Here is a 20116-nt window from a genome sequence, read left to right on the forward strand (position 1 = left end):
TTATTTTATTTCTTAAGATGATGACCTGACTTCATATGATTTCTAATATGCACTCCTCTACCTTAGATTAGAATTAATCTCAGATAAAGGATAAAGAAGGGGTTACATGCGACCCAAAGGACTGACAGAGACTTTTCTTGTAGTGATCATCTGTGTCTTAGACTCCTTGACATCTTTTCACCCTTTTGCTGGTAACACTCACAAATACTTCTGAAAAGCACTTTCTTTCATTTTCTCCTTTTTTGAGTAGGTTTCTACCTTAGCTTCCAGGAGTGGGGCAGTCTATTACTAAGTGATTCAGTAAACTCCACTATTATTTAAGGACATAAAGATAATAAGCAACTTTGACAAATACATAAAAGCAACAGGTTGTCATGGAAACTATAGTCTTTAATAGCAGGATAGCAATAGATATTCCTGAAACATATGCTGAGAAGTAATTTGCAAGCATATTCTGTATAAGATAGGAAGGCATTAAAAGACATTTTAAAAAATCTTTCTCTAAGACTTTCTTGGGCTTTAAAAAAATTGTCTTACATTTTTGATTGTTTCTTCTGCTAAATCTTTTCTGATCTGTTCTTCATCAGACTGCAAGTAGATGGATAGTAAGCCCTCAATGTTTGGTCCTCTTTCTCAATTTGGTTCTCATATTTTCCATCTAATCTTTTCAGTTCTATAAATTTCAGGGAATTATTTTTCAGTCTTTCTATGGTCCATAATATCCTTAATATGGGAATAATGTTGATCAGAAGATAAATATAGGGGTAGGCGTTTTGGCACAGTGGTTCAACTGCCTGTTTAGAACACTCACATCCCATACTGGAGTGGTGGTTTCAGCTACTCTTCTTTCAACCTAGCTTCCTGCTAATGTGCACGAGAAGGCATCATATGATGAGTCAAGGATCAGAATAGTTGCCACACATGTGGGAGACCCAGATTTAGTTCTAGACTATTGACTGTGATGTGGCCTTGCTCTGGTTGTTGCAGGCAGTGAATCAGAGGATGGAAGATCTCGCTCTCTCTCTCTCTGTCCTTTTCTCTATCAATCACTTTCAAATAAATAAGAAACAATTTCAAAAGCAAGAGAAATATATTCTATTGTTAGCCAAACAATATATTAATTTTTTTTTGGGGGGGGGGGAGCTGGAACAAATTAAATGCATTAGCCAGTGAGTTTAAGAAATCCCTTGGGGAAAACACACAACATAGGAGACTGCAGATAATTACACTATTATAATCACAAAAGTATATAACTATGTAAAAAATATTTTCCTTCAATCAAATAAAAACAGACTTTCATCCACAACAATATACTATTCCTAATACATTTCCATGTGAAGAAGACTATAAAATGAAAAAAATCATAGATAGATCATGCAATTAGGGTCAGAAACTCATTGACTATTGCTAATTATTGAGATAAATCAGGGGAAGAATTTAGGAAATATGTGCTTATATAAAAAGGAAAAGAAAAGAGAAGCAAATGAATATTGTACTGAATTGATACACACCAGAACAGCTTCACTAACAAAGACCTGCTATATCTTCTACTGATGTGCAAATAATTTAATATGTGTAGCTCCCCTGTTCTATCTGACGACCATAGTTGTAGAATAGAAACTAAGGATTGGATGATTTTACCTTCAAACTTCAGGTGCTTTTTTAAACACTGGTATGCTTCACCAATAATTTCACAGCTTATTGTCTTATTGCTGTATCACAAGAGCAAAATCACAAGAAGAGAAAAAGAAAGCAAGAAATCTAGCAATGCAAATGTTTTAGAATCTATCAAAGTAATAAGGTTTTTTTGTGTGTATGTGGGGGCAGCATTTGCACATAGAAGTGTATTCTGTTTCTTGTTGCTTGTATGTAAAATGTACTGGACTCTCTTTGAACATACAATTTGGAATTTTTCCTCAATTTGTTTTCTTCCTAAAAATATCAATTACCAAGCATTTTTTCCCTCAGAGGAAACCTTTATTCACTAGTGACTAAAGGTGCAGACAGCAGGAAGTTCAGGCTCCCAAAAAGCTATCACCTCCCAGGCAACTGTTGTTTCCAATTGTTCATCTTTGGGCTTGCATTATTGATTTATGTTTAATGGGTTATTTCTAAGTGATCTGGTTTATAATTAAAGAGCAATGTTAATGATTACAGCTAGCCCCAGATTTTGCCTGCCAGCCATTAAAATTTATTTAGTGTTCAAGAGTTTGGAGTTCTCTCTAAATGGGGACTGAATATAACAATTTTCAGCAGTTAATCCAAATCCAGATAACAAAGGTGTGGAGAAGGCAGAAAAGTATCATCAATTTTCACTCTCAAAACTTATTTCTAGGACAATGGTCAAGTGTCCTTTGAAAGTATTTTCCTAGCTTTAACTGGAGGCACCCAACAATGGGGAGCAGACTATCCAATCTGTGTAGGCTTTGTAAAATAATATCTCAATTTTTCATCTCAATTTGCACTGCAGTGGGTAAGGTTTCATCACCACAAGGGAAAACCACTATCTGTGCTGCAGTCTCACTTATGTGCACTGAAATGCTCCCTGTTGTAGCACTGGTTACTGCCTTGAGAATTTCACTCTTATTTTGTGAACTTCTCATGGCCCTGTTTTGATTTCATGTCTTTCATTTTCAATTCACTGAGTTTGAGGGAGCTGGATAAATAGGAGTTAAACACTTGCAATTATGAATTTCTTCGAGATATAAAAAATGTGTATACTTTTAACTACCTTAAATTTATTCTTATTTATTAAGAATGTATCCAATCAAAATAAAAAGGACCTTCTCAGATCTAGATAAAACGGTTCTGAAATTCATATGGAAATATAGGAGACCCCAAATAGCTAAAGCAATCTTATACAACAAAACAAAGACAGAGCCTTCACAATACTAGATTTCAAGACACGCTACAGGGCAGTCATAATCAAAACAGCCTGGTATTGGCAAAAAATAGATGGGTAGACCAATGGAACAAAACAGAAACTCCAGAAATCATTCCACACATCTACAACCAACTTATTTTTGACAGAAAAGCTAAAATCATCCCTGGAACCAGGACAGTCTCTTTAACAAACAGTGCTGGGAAAACTGGATCTCCACATGTAAAAATATGAAGCAAGATCTTACAAAAAATCCACTCAAATTGGATCAAAGAACTAAATCTATGACCTGATCCATCATATAATTGGAGAACAGTGGGGAAACCCTGCAAGACATTGGCATAGCCAAAGACCTCTTTGAAAGACCCCAGAAGCACAGGCAATCAAACAAAAAATGACCAATGGGATTACATAAAATTGAGAAGCTTTTGTGCTGCAAAAGAAACACTCAGCAGAGTGAAGAGGCAACTGACAGAACAGGAGAAGTTATTTGCAAACTACACAACTGATAAAGGCTTAACATCCATTACCCATGAAGAGTTCAAGAAACTCAATAACAACAAAACAAACAATTTAGTGAAGAAATGGGTAAAGAACTAGAACAGGCATTTTTTCAAGAGAGGGAATTCAAATGGCAACAGACACATGAAAAAATTGCCCAGGATCACTAGTCATCAAAGAAATATAAATCAAAACCACAATAAGCTTTCACCCTATCCCAGTTAGAATGGCTTTCATACAGAAATTAACAAACAGAAAATGCTGGGATCTGGGGAAAAAGGGTATCCCAATCCATTGTTGGTGGGAATGTAAAATGGTGCAGCCACTGTAGAAGACAGTATGGAGATACCTCAGAAATCTGAATATAGACCTACCATATCATCCAGCCATCCTACTCCTGGGAATTTACCCAAGTTAAAAGAAATAAGCATATGAAAGTGTTATCTGTGCCCCTGTGGTCATTGCAGCTCAATTCACAATAGCTAAGATGTGGAATAAACCCAAATGTCCATCAACTGCTGACTGGATAAAGGAATTATGGTATAATATATACACTATGGGGTACTATTCAGCTGTAAAAAAAATGAAATTCTGTCTTTTGCAACAAAATGGATGCAACTGGAAAGCATTGTACTTAGTGAAATAAGCCAGTCCCCAAAAGAGAAATACCATATGTTCTCCCTGATCTGTGGTAATAGAGTACCTAAAAGGTAATCTATAGAAGTGAAATTGACACTTTGAGATGCAATGATTTTGAACACAGCTTGTTTTAACTGTTGAGGAATAGTGTTTCTTTTTTCACACCATATATTAAACTCTTTACTTAGTATATGGTTAATATTATGCAATAAAGTTAATTAAAATAAGTCTTTGTAAAAAATAAGAATGGCAATAGGAGAAGGAGGAGGAAATAAGGTGGGTGTGAGGGCAGGAGGGAGGGTAGAGTGGGAAGAATCACTGTTTTCCTGAATTTGTATATAAAATGCATGAAGTTTGTATACATTAAGTAAAAGGTTTCTAGATTTTTAAAAAAAAATGGTAATCTTCCTAATGTAGACAATAGGAAAATAAAATATAACACTATATTATTAATTATTTATTTTTCTAACAACATAATAAAAATTGAATTTATATCTATAAAAAACACTCAGACACATAAATACACACTACATAAATACATGTAATTAATTGTTTTTATAAGATAAAGAGGAAGAAAGCAGGTAAGAAGAGGGTACATCCAAGATATTTTTTTATTTAAATGGGGTTCAGTGTTCTTTATTGTGGATCTACTGCAGTGAGTGTCTTAAGGGTCATAAGAGGCAATTGTTTGAATATACTTCTTATAGTAAATAATTGAATCTATACATTAAGGATAACACTAACCCTTCAGACAGTTGTGAAGATTAAATTCATAGATACATATAAGTACTTAGAATAGTGTCAAGCTCCCAACACTAAAATCAAAATCAATATATTATTTTTTATTAAGCTGTAAATGTGAAATTTATTTATTTATGCATTAAAGAGACTAAACAATAAAAAGGAGTAATAATGGGAAAATAGATAAATAAAGGTCTGAATAATTAACTTTTAATGTAACCAAGAATTGGCTATGAAGTATATTGATGGCTAATAAATCCATAGGTATAGATAACTGATATTACCAGAACAAATATTACCAATTTTGTGAAATACAACTTACAACCCTAAAATAGTGGAAAAAGAGAACTAAAATAAAGTAGAAGATTGAGATTCCATAACTTATTGTGTGGTATTAGACATGCTGTTTTCACTGTCTCTTTAACTTTATACCAATATCTTTTCTTAATAATTAACAGAAGATTGGAATATGTGAACATTGCACACTTACATCACAATTTCATTTAAATTTAATTTCCTAGTAGCTCTTATTAAAGACACGGTAGGACACAAATATAAGATTATTATTCTACAATATTCACTATGCATACAAAATGAAAATCAATGATTAAAAGATAATATACAACAGTATAGTCCTTGATACCTCATCAAGAGCGCATATGAGTAAATGACATATCATTTAAAGATGTCACCTACTGAGCTATCTAATAACTATGAATTGATGTTTTTAGTATTAAGTAAAAACAGAAAATAGTACTTTTTAATCAACACTATTAATGTTAACAGAGATTATACTTCTTGAGCTTAAGAATTACACTGAAAAATGACTTACTTCAAATTGATTCAAAATGAATTTTTTTAAAAAAATATTTATTAATTAATTTGAGAAGCAGAGTTATATATAGAGAGAGAAGGACAGAGAGATCTTCCACTGTTGGTTCACTTCCCAAAAGACTGCAATGGCCAGTGCTGAGCTAGGACAAAGCCAGGAGCCAGGAGGTTCACGTGGGTCTCCTGTGTAGGTGGCAGGGGTCCAAGCAGTTGGGCCATCTTCAGCTGCTTTCCCCAGAGCATTAGCAGGCAGCTGGGTGGGAAGTAGAACAGCTGGGACATCAATGGCACCCATATGCTATGCCAGTGTTGCAGGAGGCAACTTTGCTGTCTACCACAATGCCAGCCACTCAACATGGATTGATTTTTTTTTTTTTTTTGACAGATAGAAATAGACAGTGAGAGAGAGAGAGACAGAGAGAAAGGTCTTCCTTCTGTTGGTTCACCCCCCAAATGGCCTCTATGGCCGGTGCTGTGCTGATCCAAAGCCAGGAGCCAAGTGCTTCTTCCTGGTCTCCCACACGGGTGCAGGAGTCCAAGCACTTGGGCCATCCTCCACTGCCTTCCCAGGCCACAGCGGAGAGCTAGACTGGAAGAGGAGCAACCGGGACTAGAACCCGGCACCGATATGGCAGAGGATTAGCCAAGTGAGCAGCAGCGCCGGCCCCAATCAACATGGAATTTTTAATAACCCTTTTTGACTGTCGAATTAGAAATTAGAAGCTGTGTGCTTGTTTTTACTATTTGATTTGATTACCTGTGTTACTAGTTACCTGTTATTATTTTTATGACTCTACACTTGCAAGGAATCGACCTAAACAACACTGAGGAAAAATGATTGAAGTAAAATAAGACTTTCATGTTGAAGAAAAGTGTTTACTATTGTTAATTATGGTTACTTTGGATAATTTATAAAGTTAGGTGCAAAATGACATGTCCACATTGCCTTCTTTTTTTTTTTTTCTTTTTTTGACAGGCAGAGTGGACAGTGAGAGAGAGAGACAGAGAGAGAAAGGTCTTCCTTTGCCGTTGGTTACCCTCCAATGGCAGCCGCGGCTGGCGCACCGCGCTGATCCGAAGGCAGGAGCCAGGTGCTTCTCCTGGTCTCCCATGGGGTTCAGGGCCCAAGCACCTGGGCCATCCTCCACTGCACTCCCTGGCCACAGCAGAGGGCTGGCCTGGAAGAGGGGCAACCAGGACAGGATCCATCGCCCCAACCGGGACTAGAACCCAGTGTGCCGGTGCCACATAGTGGAGGATTAGCCTATTGAACCGCGGTGCCGGCCCCACATTGCCTTCTTTAAGATCTCCATATTTGTTAGTTTATATTCATATCTAATTAATTATCATAATTGTCCTGTGAGATACACATGGAAAAGAATGATTTGGAAAAATGATTCCTGTAATTTAGTTTGTGAAGCTGAAATTAACAATTCAAATCAGAGAAGTTTTTGATATTAAAACTGTGGAAATGATCAGCAAAACTCCAAATATAGTTCTTTTTTCCTTTTCTTTTTCAAGATAAAATATTCCCTTAAAGAAAGTTTTCATAATGTTTTATTGTTTTGTTTTCCCATTTCTACACATTGATATGATTTGTGATTTTATAGAGTGCACATTTTTGACAAACTACCACCTAAACATTGGAGTAGATTAGCCTTCTCTTGTGTAAGTCTTCTTGTGGACAGAGGAAAGAAGTCATTATTTCTAGTACAAGGAAAAGAAATTCTGCAATTGGGAAAGGTATTTTACTTATTTGGATGAACTTCACAGAAATCATACATCCTGGAAGGTAAACCTTTTGTAATTTGTTTGCATTTCCCTTTCAATACAAGAAATCTCAAAGAAATAGAAACCTTTAACCATATCTGTTACACTATTATCTAGGAAAACATCAGAGTTCATACTTTCTAAAGTTTATTTTTAGTATTTATTTATTAAAGAACTTCCTCTAAAGTATGGAAAATGCATTTGTTTTACAAAAAGCACTGCTTTTCTAAGAATTTTAGTAGCATATATTAGATATGAAGCAAGATGAATGCATAATATTATTAAGATACATATTTATGTTTCCAATTTTTCAAATATTATTTAAGTATTATGTAAAAATTAGGAGCCATAATATTGTGGAGGTTTTAATTTAAAAAGAAATAAAATAAGAAGGAAGGGAGGCAAAAAAAAGGAAGGAAGAAGGTGAGAAAATGATGGCTTCTACTTTTAATGTCCAATACTACAAAAGGTCATAAACATTACAGGACAGCAATATTTATAGATTAACTACCAGGGATGCTGATATGAGAAGTGAAAACAAATATTAAAAAGATACCTATTTGAAGCCTTAAGATGAAAATACAAGATTCAGAAGCTGTTATGAAATATATTTATCTCTAGAGTGACACGAACCAGGCAGTTTTGATCTACTCTGCAGTCTGGGTATGTAAGCTTCCTAAAGTTACATATCTATGCAATTTAAAGGTAATTTGTGAACTTCAACTTTCCTCATTTTTGCTGTAGATTTTCTCACCAAATTAGTAGATTTACTTTGGCAAGCAGAGTGTATAATTCACCAGATTGATAAAAAAGTCCATGAGTCGTCTTTTTTGGGTGACAGACAGAAATAAAATGCAGTTATGCTAATTATTTACAAGTGCTATTTTTGAGAGAATTTCAAGTAGAGAAGGGGTAAGTGAATTATTTGAACCATCACTACTATCATCTAGGGTCTGTGTTGGAACGGGGAATTGTGAGATACACTCTGATGTGAGATGTGGACATCTTAACTTTTAGGTTAAACACTCACTCCCCCAGTCTTAATTTTTTTTTTTTTTTGATAGAGAGATAGAGGGAGAGACGTATAGATGGAGGGCTTCCTCTATTGTTTCACTCCTCAAATGTCCAGAAAAGCTGGGGCTTGGCAGTGACCAAAGTTGGAGCCAGGAACTCAAACAAGGTCTCCCAGTAGGTGGCAGAAATCCATACCTGAGCCATTACTGTTGCTTTTTAGGGTTTCCATTGACAGGAAAACAAAATCAGGAGCTCGGTCAAGAATCAAACTCCAGGCAGTACAATGTAGGATACAGAAATCTGACCAAGTAAACGAAGTGCCTGTCTCCATCAGTCATTTTTCAAAGGTGATTATGATGTTTCATCATACATGAAAATGCCTGGCCTCTTTCTCAAAACATACTGGCATATATTACAACATTTTCCTCCTATGTTTCCTACTTCTTCACATAATGCTTGTATGAACAGTCACATTGTAAATATATTTCCAAATAAGTTGGTATACATCTTGAATCAATATTATCATTTTTACTTTTAGAACTACAGATGTTAACAATGTCCATTGGCACTGGAAGTGGATTCTTGATGAACAAGCAATGGTTATGAAAACGCATGAAACTGATGCATCTTTCTGTAAACAAATAGTATAACACATACATACAAAGGAATGAAAGTAAAAAATTAAATATCAATATATTTTCCAGTGATTTTGATATTACTCATAATATCTTAACAGTTTCAAATTGTTTTAACTCCTTGCTACTAATGCAAAAAAAAAAAAATCACCTCATATTACTTTACAACCACACATCATTTCCTAAAAAACATTATGGCCATTAACCATTATCTTCATATGTCAAATTGGGCTAAAGTTTTCTCTTAGCTATTCCTGAAAATTAAATCCACTCTCAAAAATTATTGACATTTTGGATTGGAAAACATACATATATGAGATGTTAATAGATGCCCATCATATGTAGTAATTTCAAAGTAAGACTATGAATAAACTTTTGAGAACTGGCAACATCATTGCCATATTTGGACAACTTTGTCATGGTGTCTGAGTAACACATGGGGATGCTCATTAGTTTACCAATTATGTGTTTTTAAAAGTCATTCCCAGAACTAAAAGTCAAAATAAATATGCATCTATTCTTTAACTTTATAAGCTGAGTATCCCATAATCAAATATTTGGGACTAGAAGTGTGGGATTTTGGATAATTTCAGATTTTGGAATGTTTGAATATGCATGATGAGTATCTTGAGGATGGGACCAAAATCTACACATAAAATTCATTTGTGCATCATACATATCTTATGCACATAAACCAGAAATATTTTTCTATGCATTTTAATAATTGTGTGCATAAAACAAAGTCTGCATATCAGAGTTTGAAGGAAATAAGAGGGTCTTTGTACCCTTAGAGGTGATGTAACACCTGTGATTTGTTTGAAACCTTTATATGTATTCCAGTGCGGCGTTTTCCATTTGTGGCAACATATGTTGCCACACTCAAAAGTTACAGATTTTGGAGCAATATTCAGATTTTGGGTTTTTAGATTACAGATGCTCAATCTTTGGATGTATCTATTGTAGTTAAATGCAAGATATCAGAGAAACATGATGCCAAGAACAGTAGTAGCTGATTTCCTGTTTACATATCTATTACGAAAATTATGACTTCTTTAGATATTTAAAACTGTAGTTATCATTTGTAGGACATAGTTTAGACTGTGTAGCTAATCATGTTAACTGATGTGCACATACACAACACACACATTTTGTATCCTTTACTTCTGTTCCAATGACTCTTTGCCCATTTTTGTGAACATCCTCTTTATTAGTAAAGAATCAGCCATTAAAGAATAAATCACTTGTTGTCAGCACTTATCTTGTAGCCTTGGCACAATCATTTCAGGGGGTGACTTTAATTAGTACCTCTCCCACATTTTGAATTAATAAGCTATTTCTTGTTGGCTCTAGGATAGCTATTACCACATTTTATTCCTCTACTTTTAACAGTATCATATTGCTCTCTAGTTTACCCTAACATTCTTCCAATAAAATTCTACAAACAAATATATGGCTACTACATATCGATGGTATCTTGAGTGCAGCTACCAGCTATCTTGAGTGTGGTAGGAGGACTTCATTATTTTCCTTTTGATATTGTTTCACAATAGTCATGTTCCAAGCTTCGGAAACATTTTTATACATGTTTAAATCTGCCAATTAAAGTCTTCCTGACACTTTTATTATTTACTTGAAGCAAATGTTTTACTCCCACCAATTTAGATGCCATGAAATTCCTAAGGATTAGGGGGACTATCTTTTTCACCCGTTCCCCTTCTCACACTTGCACGGAAAACCATGCTCCCTCTTGTTACTGCTTCACATTCTCATAGCTCAGTCTATTTCATCTTAAGCCATATTTTGCTTTAGATACACACAAAAATTATCTCAACTTTTCCAAATACCACCCCCTACCTTTTAACAATTTTTAATTACCTGGAGGGGAGAAGAATCTCTCACTTCCTAAATTTATGACAATTCTGCACCAAAAGACAATCAAAAATATGCAGAAAAACATAAAGAATAGCAACAGTAATTTATGCTTCAACACTGAAATAGCCTCAGTTCTAGAGTTAAGTATAAACAAGTTCAAAAACCTCTAAATTTATTCCACAATTTTTATATGAACAACTCCATCTCCTTTCTTAAAATGCCCTCAAATGCAAGCATAAAAATATGCAACTAAGTTCTCATTAACACTAATATATCTATTAAAATGATAATTCCCTTAAAAATGACATTTTTCTATCATTTTTATTTAAAAGACTATGTACCTCCTATTTGTGCCAGGTTACTACTAATATGTTGACCTTTGAGGTCCCAGGATATTCCTGGATTTATCAGCCTGTCTTGAGACACAGGAAAATTCACTCAAGCTCTCAGACTACTGTTTTTCTCATATACAAGAAGATGTAGCATAAAGTTTAATAGGAGTTACTCACAACCATTTGTCAGTAAAAGACAGTTCCTGTCTATTTTATTGCAAAATGTTGATGGGAAAAATTAAAAATATACTTGAAAGAAGTAGCAAAGTATAATGCATTGTACAAATAGGAAATACTATTGTTTTTGTAGGACTGGTAAAATAGCCTTTGGTGGCTTGACCCTTGCTAACCGACTTTTAGTCTACCTAACAGGGTCATTTTCCTAATGCACACAATTTATCATGTTACTCAGCTACTTAACACCTAAGAATGACTCTTTCTGTCAACAAAATAAAGTCCATACACTCAACATCCTGATATCCCCTCACCTAAAACGCCATGGTGACATATATCATGCATGAGACACTTAGAGCACTGTTAGAAACAATATTACACATGTTCACATGTCCAACTTTTATACCTGTGTTACTGTTTTTGCCTGTCTCTCTTTACCTCTTTGTAAATCTTGGTGAATCATACTTATTCTGTTTATGTCAAGTTAAATATCACTTCCACTTAAAAAACTTCTCTATAGATTATGGTGCACCTTTATTTCTGTGTATTAATATCTTTTAAAGCATTGCATCATACAGATTAATACAAGTATTCAGCTATGCCCCTACATACACTGGAAGTCACGTTAATGTCTTATTTATAATTTCAGTTCAGGGGCATAGCCGTGTCCCTTATGTGGAAGTCCTATGATCAAACATATTAATAGGAGAGCAGGCTTGGACTAAAACTACTTCTTTGTTCACTTGAGCTGTTCAGTATTCCTTTCTAAGACCCAACTTCCTCACAGATAAAACTGGAATAATAAAACAGTGTGGTACTCACTGCTATCTTGGATGTTTCACAATGGACACTAGCTATTATAATAATGATGGTGATGACTGTAATGATGATGTCAATGATGAAGAATGTACTCTATAAATATTTGTTCAACAAAAAATATTAGATGATTAAAATATTATTATTAAATCTTATTTCTATGTGACCATAAATCCAAGTTCTGAATGACTTGTTCAAAGCTAACTTTTATAGTCCATTTGTTGAGGCTGGATCATTGCTGGAACATTTATTTGGTATCTTTGAAAAAGCCGAATTTGACGATCACAGTGATGATGCTAAAATTGTGATGAAGAGAACAACTTGTATTCCTCAAGAAGTGCACATTTGCTATAGATAAACTCTCCTGTCAAGTCATTTCTTACTGACTTACTATGAATCAGAGAAAGCTAGGAAAAAATTTCAGGAATCTCTTCAGAGAGGAAAGGGTACCAGAAAACTCCACAAATGCAAAATGCCATTGAAAATACAGTGTTTTAAATTTAAATTCAAAGAACATTTTAAGTATACACATTAAAATATATGTAAAATATCTGTCAATAAATCAGTAAGACATGGAAAAGACGAAAATCAGTGTTTGAACATTTTTAAGAAGATATTATCAACCTAAGACAAATACTAAAATAGGTGATATATAACTTTTCACTAGAAGACTTTAGTTTAACATGAACTTTGAAAAAAATGTCATTATGAGCTGTGTGTTATGAGAAAAGAAATTACAGGCCAAAAGATCTTAAACCATTTTTTCCAATGGAAACTATTTTCTGTTCTTTAGCTGCCTATTAATTTGGGTTGGTGGGAGGAAAGGAAGGTGGAGACAACTGCACTTGGTAATGGAAGATGTCTTTTTAAATAAAATAATTAAAAACATGATTATATGCTGGTTGGTGGCTGAAATCCAAAATTGTGAAAATGTACTGTTGATGATGATAATCATGATAGTTGAAAAGTAAATAACAAAAAGGCAATGTTGCTTATGAAGTACTGTTATACAATTTGTAATGATTAGTGGAAAAACACAGTAATATAGTAATGCAGTAGTTTGGAGGTCACTTAGCTATCAATTTTCCATAATCCCATTCAATTAAATATATAATAAAATGTAAGATTATTTATAAATTTTGTGCTAGTAGAATAATGTATTATAAATTCTGACTGTATGTACAAACAGCATTGCCTGATCTAATGGATCATTAGGCAAACTGTAGCATTACTGAACATTTTTAAGCATTAAACTAATTATGATAATGTTTGGTTTTACTATATGCCACATATTTAAGTTTTTTAAGAGCCTATCAAATTGAATTACGAGATCCAGCTTGTTTACGAGGTAAGCAAACACATGCAATATTAACAATGTACAATATCCTCGCTTAATTAGAAAAAGTCCATTTTATCTTAAATACATTTAGGAACATAATACACACAGCTCTAATTTGAAGCTGCCATTTAATTATATTTTAAGCTAATTTATATGACTTGGAAAAAAAATTTTTTTTCCCTCTGTTAAAACCAGCATGTGCTGAAAATGAAAAAGAGTATGAAGAAAGTTTGAGAGAAGAGAGGGCTGGAATGGTCCTGGTGGTGACGGTGGTGGAGGAGACCAGAAAAGAACTCAGCTAAATGTGATGATCAGGTGATGTCTGGTATCAATGTACTGATCAGCACCCAGAAGAGTGCTTTCTAGTCATTTCTGTCTGGGCTCTAGAATAAAGTTTTACAACAGAATCTACATTTTCAGGAAAGAATGTCTTCAAAATTCCCCCTCTTCCCCTCTCTTATTCTCTCTCCCTTTCTATTTCATAGGGTATGGCTGAGAAAATCTCTAGTGTCTTGATATCTCCGAATTTAAATGGTATAGCAGTAGAGAAGACCATCAAGGGCCACACTAGTCACAGAGGGAGGGTGTCATGAGTCTTCTGCTCTTTTGTTCCCAAAAGTATCAACCCTATTCATTGTTCTGGGAATTTCCAGTGAAGTTCAAGGACAATCTTTAATATCCACACAAAAAAGAAAATACACATGGAGTCATTAAAATCAATAATTAAGTGTAAGTTTGATTTGGGAAGTTCATCATTTAGTTAATTAAGGTCGTTGTTTTGTAGCAGTGTGATATCAAACAATATAATGTAAAACAAACTAGTTACTGGAGGATAGAAAAGCAGTCATGACTAAATTTAATCTCTCAAGAAAATCCACAAGCGATAGTCAAGGCTGTTTACCTTCACAGATTGTGACACCATTTCCTGAAAAGCCCATGTTGCAATAGCAGGCTTCAGCTCCATTGCGTATTTCACATTTTGCATTTGGAAGACAAGGTGTCTTGGTGCAGTGTTGAGTGTAGGAACAATTCAACAAAGTGGAAAAACCCACTAGAAGTAAAGAGAAAGACATCTTTTCAAAAACAGAAGAAAAACGTGGTCCTTTTGTTGAGCTAGAGTAGAATAAATAGAAATACTCTTCTTTCTTTCCATTTAGATAAATGGATTATGAGAATCTCCCAAAGGAGCATTTAGCTATATAGCAACCAGCATGAAAGCAAAGGATAACCACCTCCACCTTTTTTTTTCAATTTCAGCCTTTATCAAATAAACTCCAAAAAAGGTAAAATGTAATAAATAAATAAAACTGTGTTGCCTGATCCTGTATCATAGTGACCCATATCACCCTGCACCCTGAGGTGAGACAAGTTCAGCCCCAAACGTAATTTTGTCGATAAAGTGATGTCCCTTCTCTAGGCGTAACTCTGGAGAAATCAAGGTAAGTGAAGTATACGCATCTTTCCAAATCAAATCGGTGCTATTTTAAGATTTCTAAAACTAGGAGGACGAATGCTATTAACTGCTTTTTTTTTCCCTTTTGCCCTGTGAGTGCTAATTTTGCCTTTTTCATAATAAAATTTCTTTCACATTCCAGTCGGGCAGCAACAACAGAACTCAACATACTGCTCAAAGATAGATCTTCCAGAAATGGAATACCAACCAAACGCGACCAGCAAAAATGAAAGGAACCACAAAATAACACGAGATGTCGGATCTGCTGAAATGAAATTCTGTCCACTACTAGGAAAAGATAAGAAACAGCAGAGGATGTTCCTGTTATTGTTGTTGTTACCAGGTCTTCTCAAGAACAGGCTTGGGAGAACAGTTAGGCATCACGAAGCCATTGTCCTGAAAACAGTTTTCTATGAGAACTGTCCTCCTCTGGTACCAAGGGATTCTAACACATTCAGTTCTAAATCCCACCCTCGCGCAGGGCTGTATGTGCTGTCTAGACCAGAATTAATTCACCTGCAGAGATGTGATTTATTATCTTTCCGCACAGTTTCAGCCAAATGGTATTTTAAACGTGCCCAAAGCCTGGGCGGGCAGTCCCCCTAAAATGTCAGGAAGCCTCCCTCAAGAGTTAACGCGTTGCATTTCCCAAGTTTCATGGGGCGAGATGAGAAGAAAGGTCACAGTCTGGGGCTTCAGGCACTTAGGGAACTTCGAGAGGAGAATAAGAAAGGAACAGTCAGCGAGCCTTGAAGTGCAAACTACGGAGTTGAAAGGCCACGGAAAAAAACATGCCCCGAAGCACTGCGTCAGTTCTCCGCCGAGACCCTGCCAAATCCACTTGCCATGTGAGCTCCACCTTGTCAAGTCCCGTTCCCTACGAAGGCTCCTGGCGACCAGGGGCCCTCACGCACTCACCTAGCAGCGGGAGGAGTTTCATTGGCGGCGGCCCTGGTGGTGGCGGCGGCGGTGGCGGCGGCGGCGGCGAGCGCGCGGGGTGCGGGCGGTGTACCCGGGATGCTGGGCGGGCGTGACAGGGTCCCAGCTCCGGCTCCGTCCCCTGTGACGCGCCGGCTTCCTCCGGACACTTCCCGGCCTCTTTTGTGTGAGTGAGTGTCCAGTGCTAAATGTCCTGGCCGCGTCCGGCCTCCCAGCCCCTTTCCCGGAGCCACCGGGGCTCAGCTCCCTGTCTGGTGACTACTGTCCCCGGGCGCCCTTACAGACCCTTGGTGTGGGCTCATTTGGTCCCCAGGGGCACCTCCCAGAATGCCACCCTCCAAGGCTGTGCTCAGTTGTCCGAGCTCGGCAAAGATGCACAGTGTTCTTCCTGAGAGCTTTTTAAAATTATTTTTATTCCCTGATAAATCTTCATCAAGCATAGGACCCAAAAGTAAGAACTGGGTATGTGCAGTGGGCCCTACCAGAACTCACTACTCAGCTCGCTGAGATTCAGGGCTCCAGGGAGGAAAAGTTAGAATTGTGATTAAAATGGATAAAAAAGCCAACCAACCAACCAACCCTCCCTCCACCGAAGTCTCTTTCAATAATTATACAGCTGTGAAAGTTTAACTCGCTCTGTTTTCCCTTTTCAACTACATTTCAGGTAAACTTACCTGTACCCCATTCTCCACCCCAGAACATCATGTGTAGTTTTTCTTTGTAAGTTATTATGAGTTGATCACATGCAAACAGATCATTCAGCTTGGAACACAGACACAATTCCAGCTTTAAAAAAAAAATCCTGAAAAATTTGGTAGACAAATGAATCTTTAATGATAGAGATCAGTGGTCAGTGGGGGTTGTGATGGACTGGGGAACTGGCTGCAGAAAAGCACAAGGGAAAAACTGGGGATATTGGCAATATACTCTGTGCTGATTGAGATGGTGGTTCCATGAATGCCTGCTTTTGCCAAAACTCATCAAGTTGTTTTCTTAAAATTGATGCGCTTTTATTGTATGTAAGTTAAAGAAATTATGTGTAAGTTTAAAGTTGATTTAATAAAAATGGTTGTTGCCTGATCCATCAATACAAGTCAATTTACCTTTCAACAGTTGGGCACACCTGTGTCATACTCCATGTGTCTTCTGTTTAGCAAACCTCTACTTTGAACCTACTTTCTTTAGAGAGGCTGTCACACAGAGAGCCAACACTGCTTCCTGGACTCCAAGGAACTCATGAAATAGGGCAAGAAATAGTCGCAATGACACATCAAAAAGACGGACATTCTTACAGGTTGATGCATTTTCCCTGGCTCTCCTCAACATTTTTCTAGATTATTTCTAGTTTAATTAATGTGGCACAGTTTTTAAGGCTTATACCAAAGTAGACTAGGCAAAAGAGGAACAGAGAGGTTGTGTGGGTGGCCAGAGTCACACAGCTAGTGACAGTATTTGGTCTTGATTCAAATTCAGGCTATTTTGCTCTTGGTCCATGTTCTAAATTACTCTGCTGTTTTCCTTCTACAACAACACTATTCTCAGGAGTTTGTTGCAAGAATAAATAGTCATCAAATATTGCTACTCACAGATTCTGAAAAAGTGATTTGAATGCCCTAAATACCATAAAAAGGTTTGGATTTTATTGTGTTGAAATTGCATTTTCTTCTAAAGATTTGCTCTCCCTCTCTCTCTCTCTCTCTCACACACACACACTTTTTAAAATTTGAAAGCAATTTAGTGGAAGACTACTGACAGCTGTCTAAATTATGGATTTTTGGGTGATATCAAAGGCAAGGAAGTGACAATAAAAAAAAAAAGTCCAGGAAATAGACAAGTGCTTAAACTCTTACAGGAATATTTGGAAAGGGGAGATAGGGAGAGATTCCAGAAAGGATTAGAAAAAGATAAATTGATGTCTGGTTGACCTGGTAAAGTCGAGGGAATATATCTGAGACAGAGTATGAAGGCTTGTGGCTGTGTGAACAAGAGAAAGTAAGAACCCTTCAAAAATAGGAAAGGTAAAATGAGGAGTGGATTTGAAAGGAAAAGAGAAATGAGGTCAGTTTTATAGTATAAATTGGAAATTTTCCAATGATCCGACTCCATTTATGTGAAGCTGCTTTCTCCCATTACACGATGTTGAGTTTCAACGTACATAAGCAGAAATTAACTTCTAAAGGCATAAATATAGAAACATACTTTATTATGAGACAAGTATGAACCTTTAAAAATCATTACCTTAAAATAATTTACTCCATATATATGCCATACTTGTTCAACCTTTAGTTTTGCCCTGAAGTTAATAGATGACAGCAAAATCTTTAAAAATATTATTCTCCTCTATACCTGGCTTAAAAATAGCTAAGATAATTTAAAATTTTTGTTAAAACTATTTTCCAATCTTTCGTTATCCATGTGTATTCTCATTAAAAGGTAATATTTATTTATATTTTTCATCAAGCAAATGATGGGCTACAGGTGAATGCATAGTATTAAATGATCCTAATAGATTTAAAATGGCTTTTTGAAAAAATAAAAATCACTTAAAATGTATTGTTTGAAGATGTCTATATTTTCTGAAGAAATAGACTTAAGTATAAATATGAATCCATTGTTTTTATATTACTTAAGAAGAAACATTTAGAATTTTCAATGCAAAAATATTTTAATTTCAGGGTAACAGAAACTTACCTTTTAAAAAATGCTCTTAAAGGAATATTGCTCTTAGTCTAAACTTTCATCAACACATTTCCCTTGGGTACCATTGGGATACGTTTAACTTTCCAGAGCACAACAATCACTTATAGCCTGATTTTGGCTTAAGTATAGTCCATGGAAGTTAGGTCACTTTAAACTGCATGACTGATAGTGGCTTTTACTCATCTTGTAATGTGAGATCTTATCAGATCCATGATTAATTCTATCTTAGGTCTGTTTGTAAGTGCCAGATTAAACAGGATTTCCTTGAAAAGTTCTTGGATAGGTTGTAGTTTGTGATGGAAAATGTTTACTATGAAGACTTGAGTTTAACCCTAGCTTTTAAAAAAAGATTTATTTATTAATTTTAAAATTGTAGTCACAGAGGGAGAGAGATGGAGAGACAGAGAGAAAAAGCTTCCATTTGTTGGTATACTCCCAAATGGCCACAATGGCTGAGGCTGGGCCAAGCTGAAGCCAGGAGAAAGGAACCCAGTGTGGTTTTTCCACATGTGTGGCAGGGTCATCTTCTGGGCTTTCCCAGGTTCATCAGCAGGAACTGGATTGGAAGCAGAAGAGTCAGGCCTTGACCCACATTTCATATGTGATGCCACCATTACAGGCAGCATCTTAACCCACTGTGCCACAATGCCTGTCTCTAGCCTTTATCTTGAGTTGGATTCTTTAAACTTGTTGGGTGTCAGTTCATTCCCTGTTAAAAGGAAATAGCAATGCCTACTTCCCTGGATTGCAGTAGGTTGCTAATTCATTAATATACACAATAGAAATACCAGGCAACCATGGCTTTATTACTCAACACATCAGAATGTAGGGAACTAGTGCACAGTTGGCATGAAGACCTTCTCTGAAGGACATTTGCCCACAGAGCCAACATAAGGAATACAATGCTGTTTCTGGACCTCCTTCCTGAGGCTGTGTGACAGTGCCTACTTCCTCACCAAATGTTAATAACACAACTGGATGACAAGCGCATGTCCAGTTCTGTGGCTATGCTTTAAATATCAGTAATTATTCACCTATCATTTGAGTTTCTTCAATTTGCTGAAATGTTGTGACCAATTTGTTATGTTGATCATTCTTAATGATTTCAGATTATGGGTCCATGAGTAAGTCAAGACTGAGGTGTCACAAAGTGAACTGTTACAGTTTCTGTGAATGGTTCCTAACAGGGTCTCCAAGACTTTGAAGATCAAGAGCATAGTTTTTGAGTGTGGTGTGGCATAGTGGACTAGGCCACCGCCTGCAGTGCCAGCATTCTATATGGGTGACGGTTCAAGACCCAGCTGCTCCTCTTTGGATCTGACTCTCTGCCGTGGCCTGAGAATGCAGTGCAAGATGGCCCAAGTCCTTGGGCCCCTGCACCCGCGTGGAAGGCCTAGAGGAAGCTCCTGGCACCTGGCTTCGGATCGGCACAGCTTCGGCCATTGCGGCAATTCTCTCTCTCTCTCTCTCTCTCTCTCT

The 20116-nt window shown here is 36.3% G+C and overlaps 1 protein-coding gene across 1 annotated transcript in view; it reads right to left on the minus strand.

Moving 5' to 3' along the window:
* The window catches only part of ADGRL4 (adhesion G protein-coupled receptor L4), a 121524-nt gene extending 105476 nt beyond the window's left edge, over window positions 1–16048 (minus strand). Inside the window, exons 1-2 of the mRNA XM_062193410.1 lie at window positions 15917–16048; window positions 14447–14596 (exon numbers count right to left, since the gene is read on the minus strand). Coding sequence (XP_062049394.1) covers window positions 14447–14596; window positions 15917–15938 — 172 coding nt within the window. The 5' untranslated portion in view covers window positions 15939–16048. The remainder of the gene's footprint in view (window positions 1–14446; window positions 14597–15916) is intronic.
* Between the last annotated feature and the right edge of the window lie 4068 nt (window positions 16049–20116).

The sequence above is a fragment of the Lepus europaeus genome, chromosome 5 (assembly GCF_033115175.1).
Source record: "Lepus europaeus isolate LE1 chromosome 5, mLepTim1.pri, whole genome shotgun sequence".
NCBI lineage: Eukaryota > Metazoa > Chordata > Mammalia > Lagomorpha > Leporidae > Lepus > Lepus europaeus.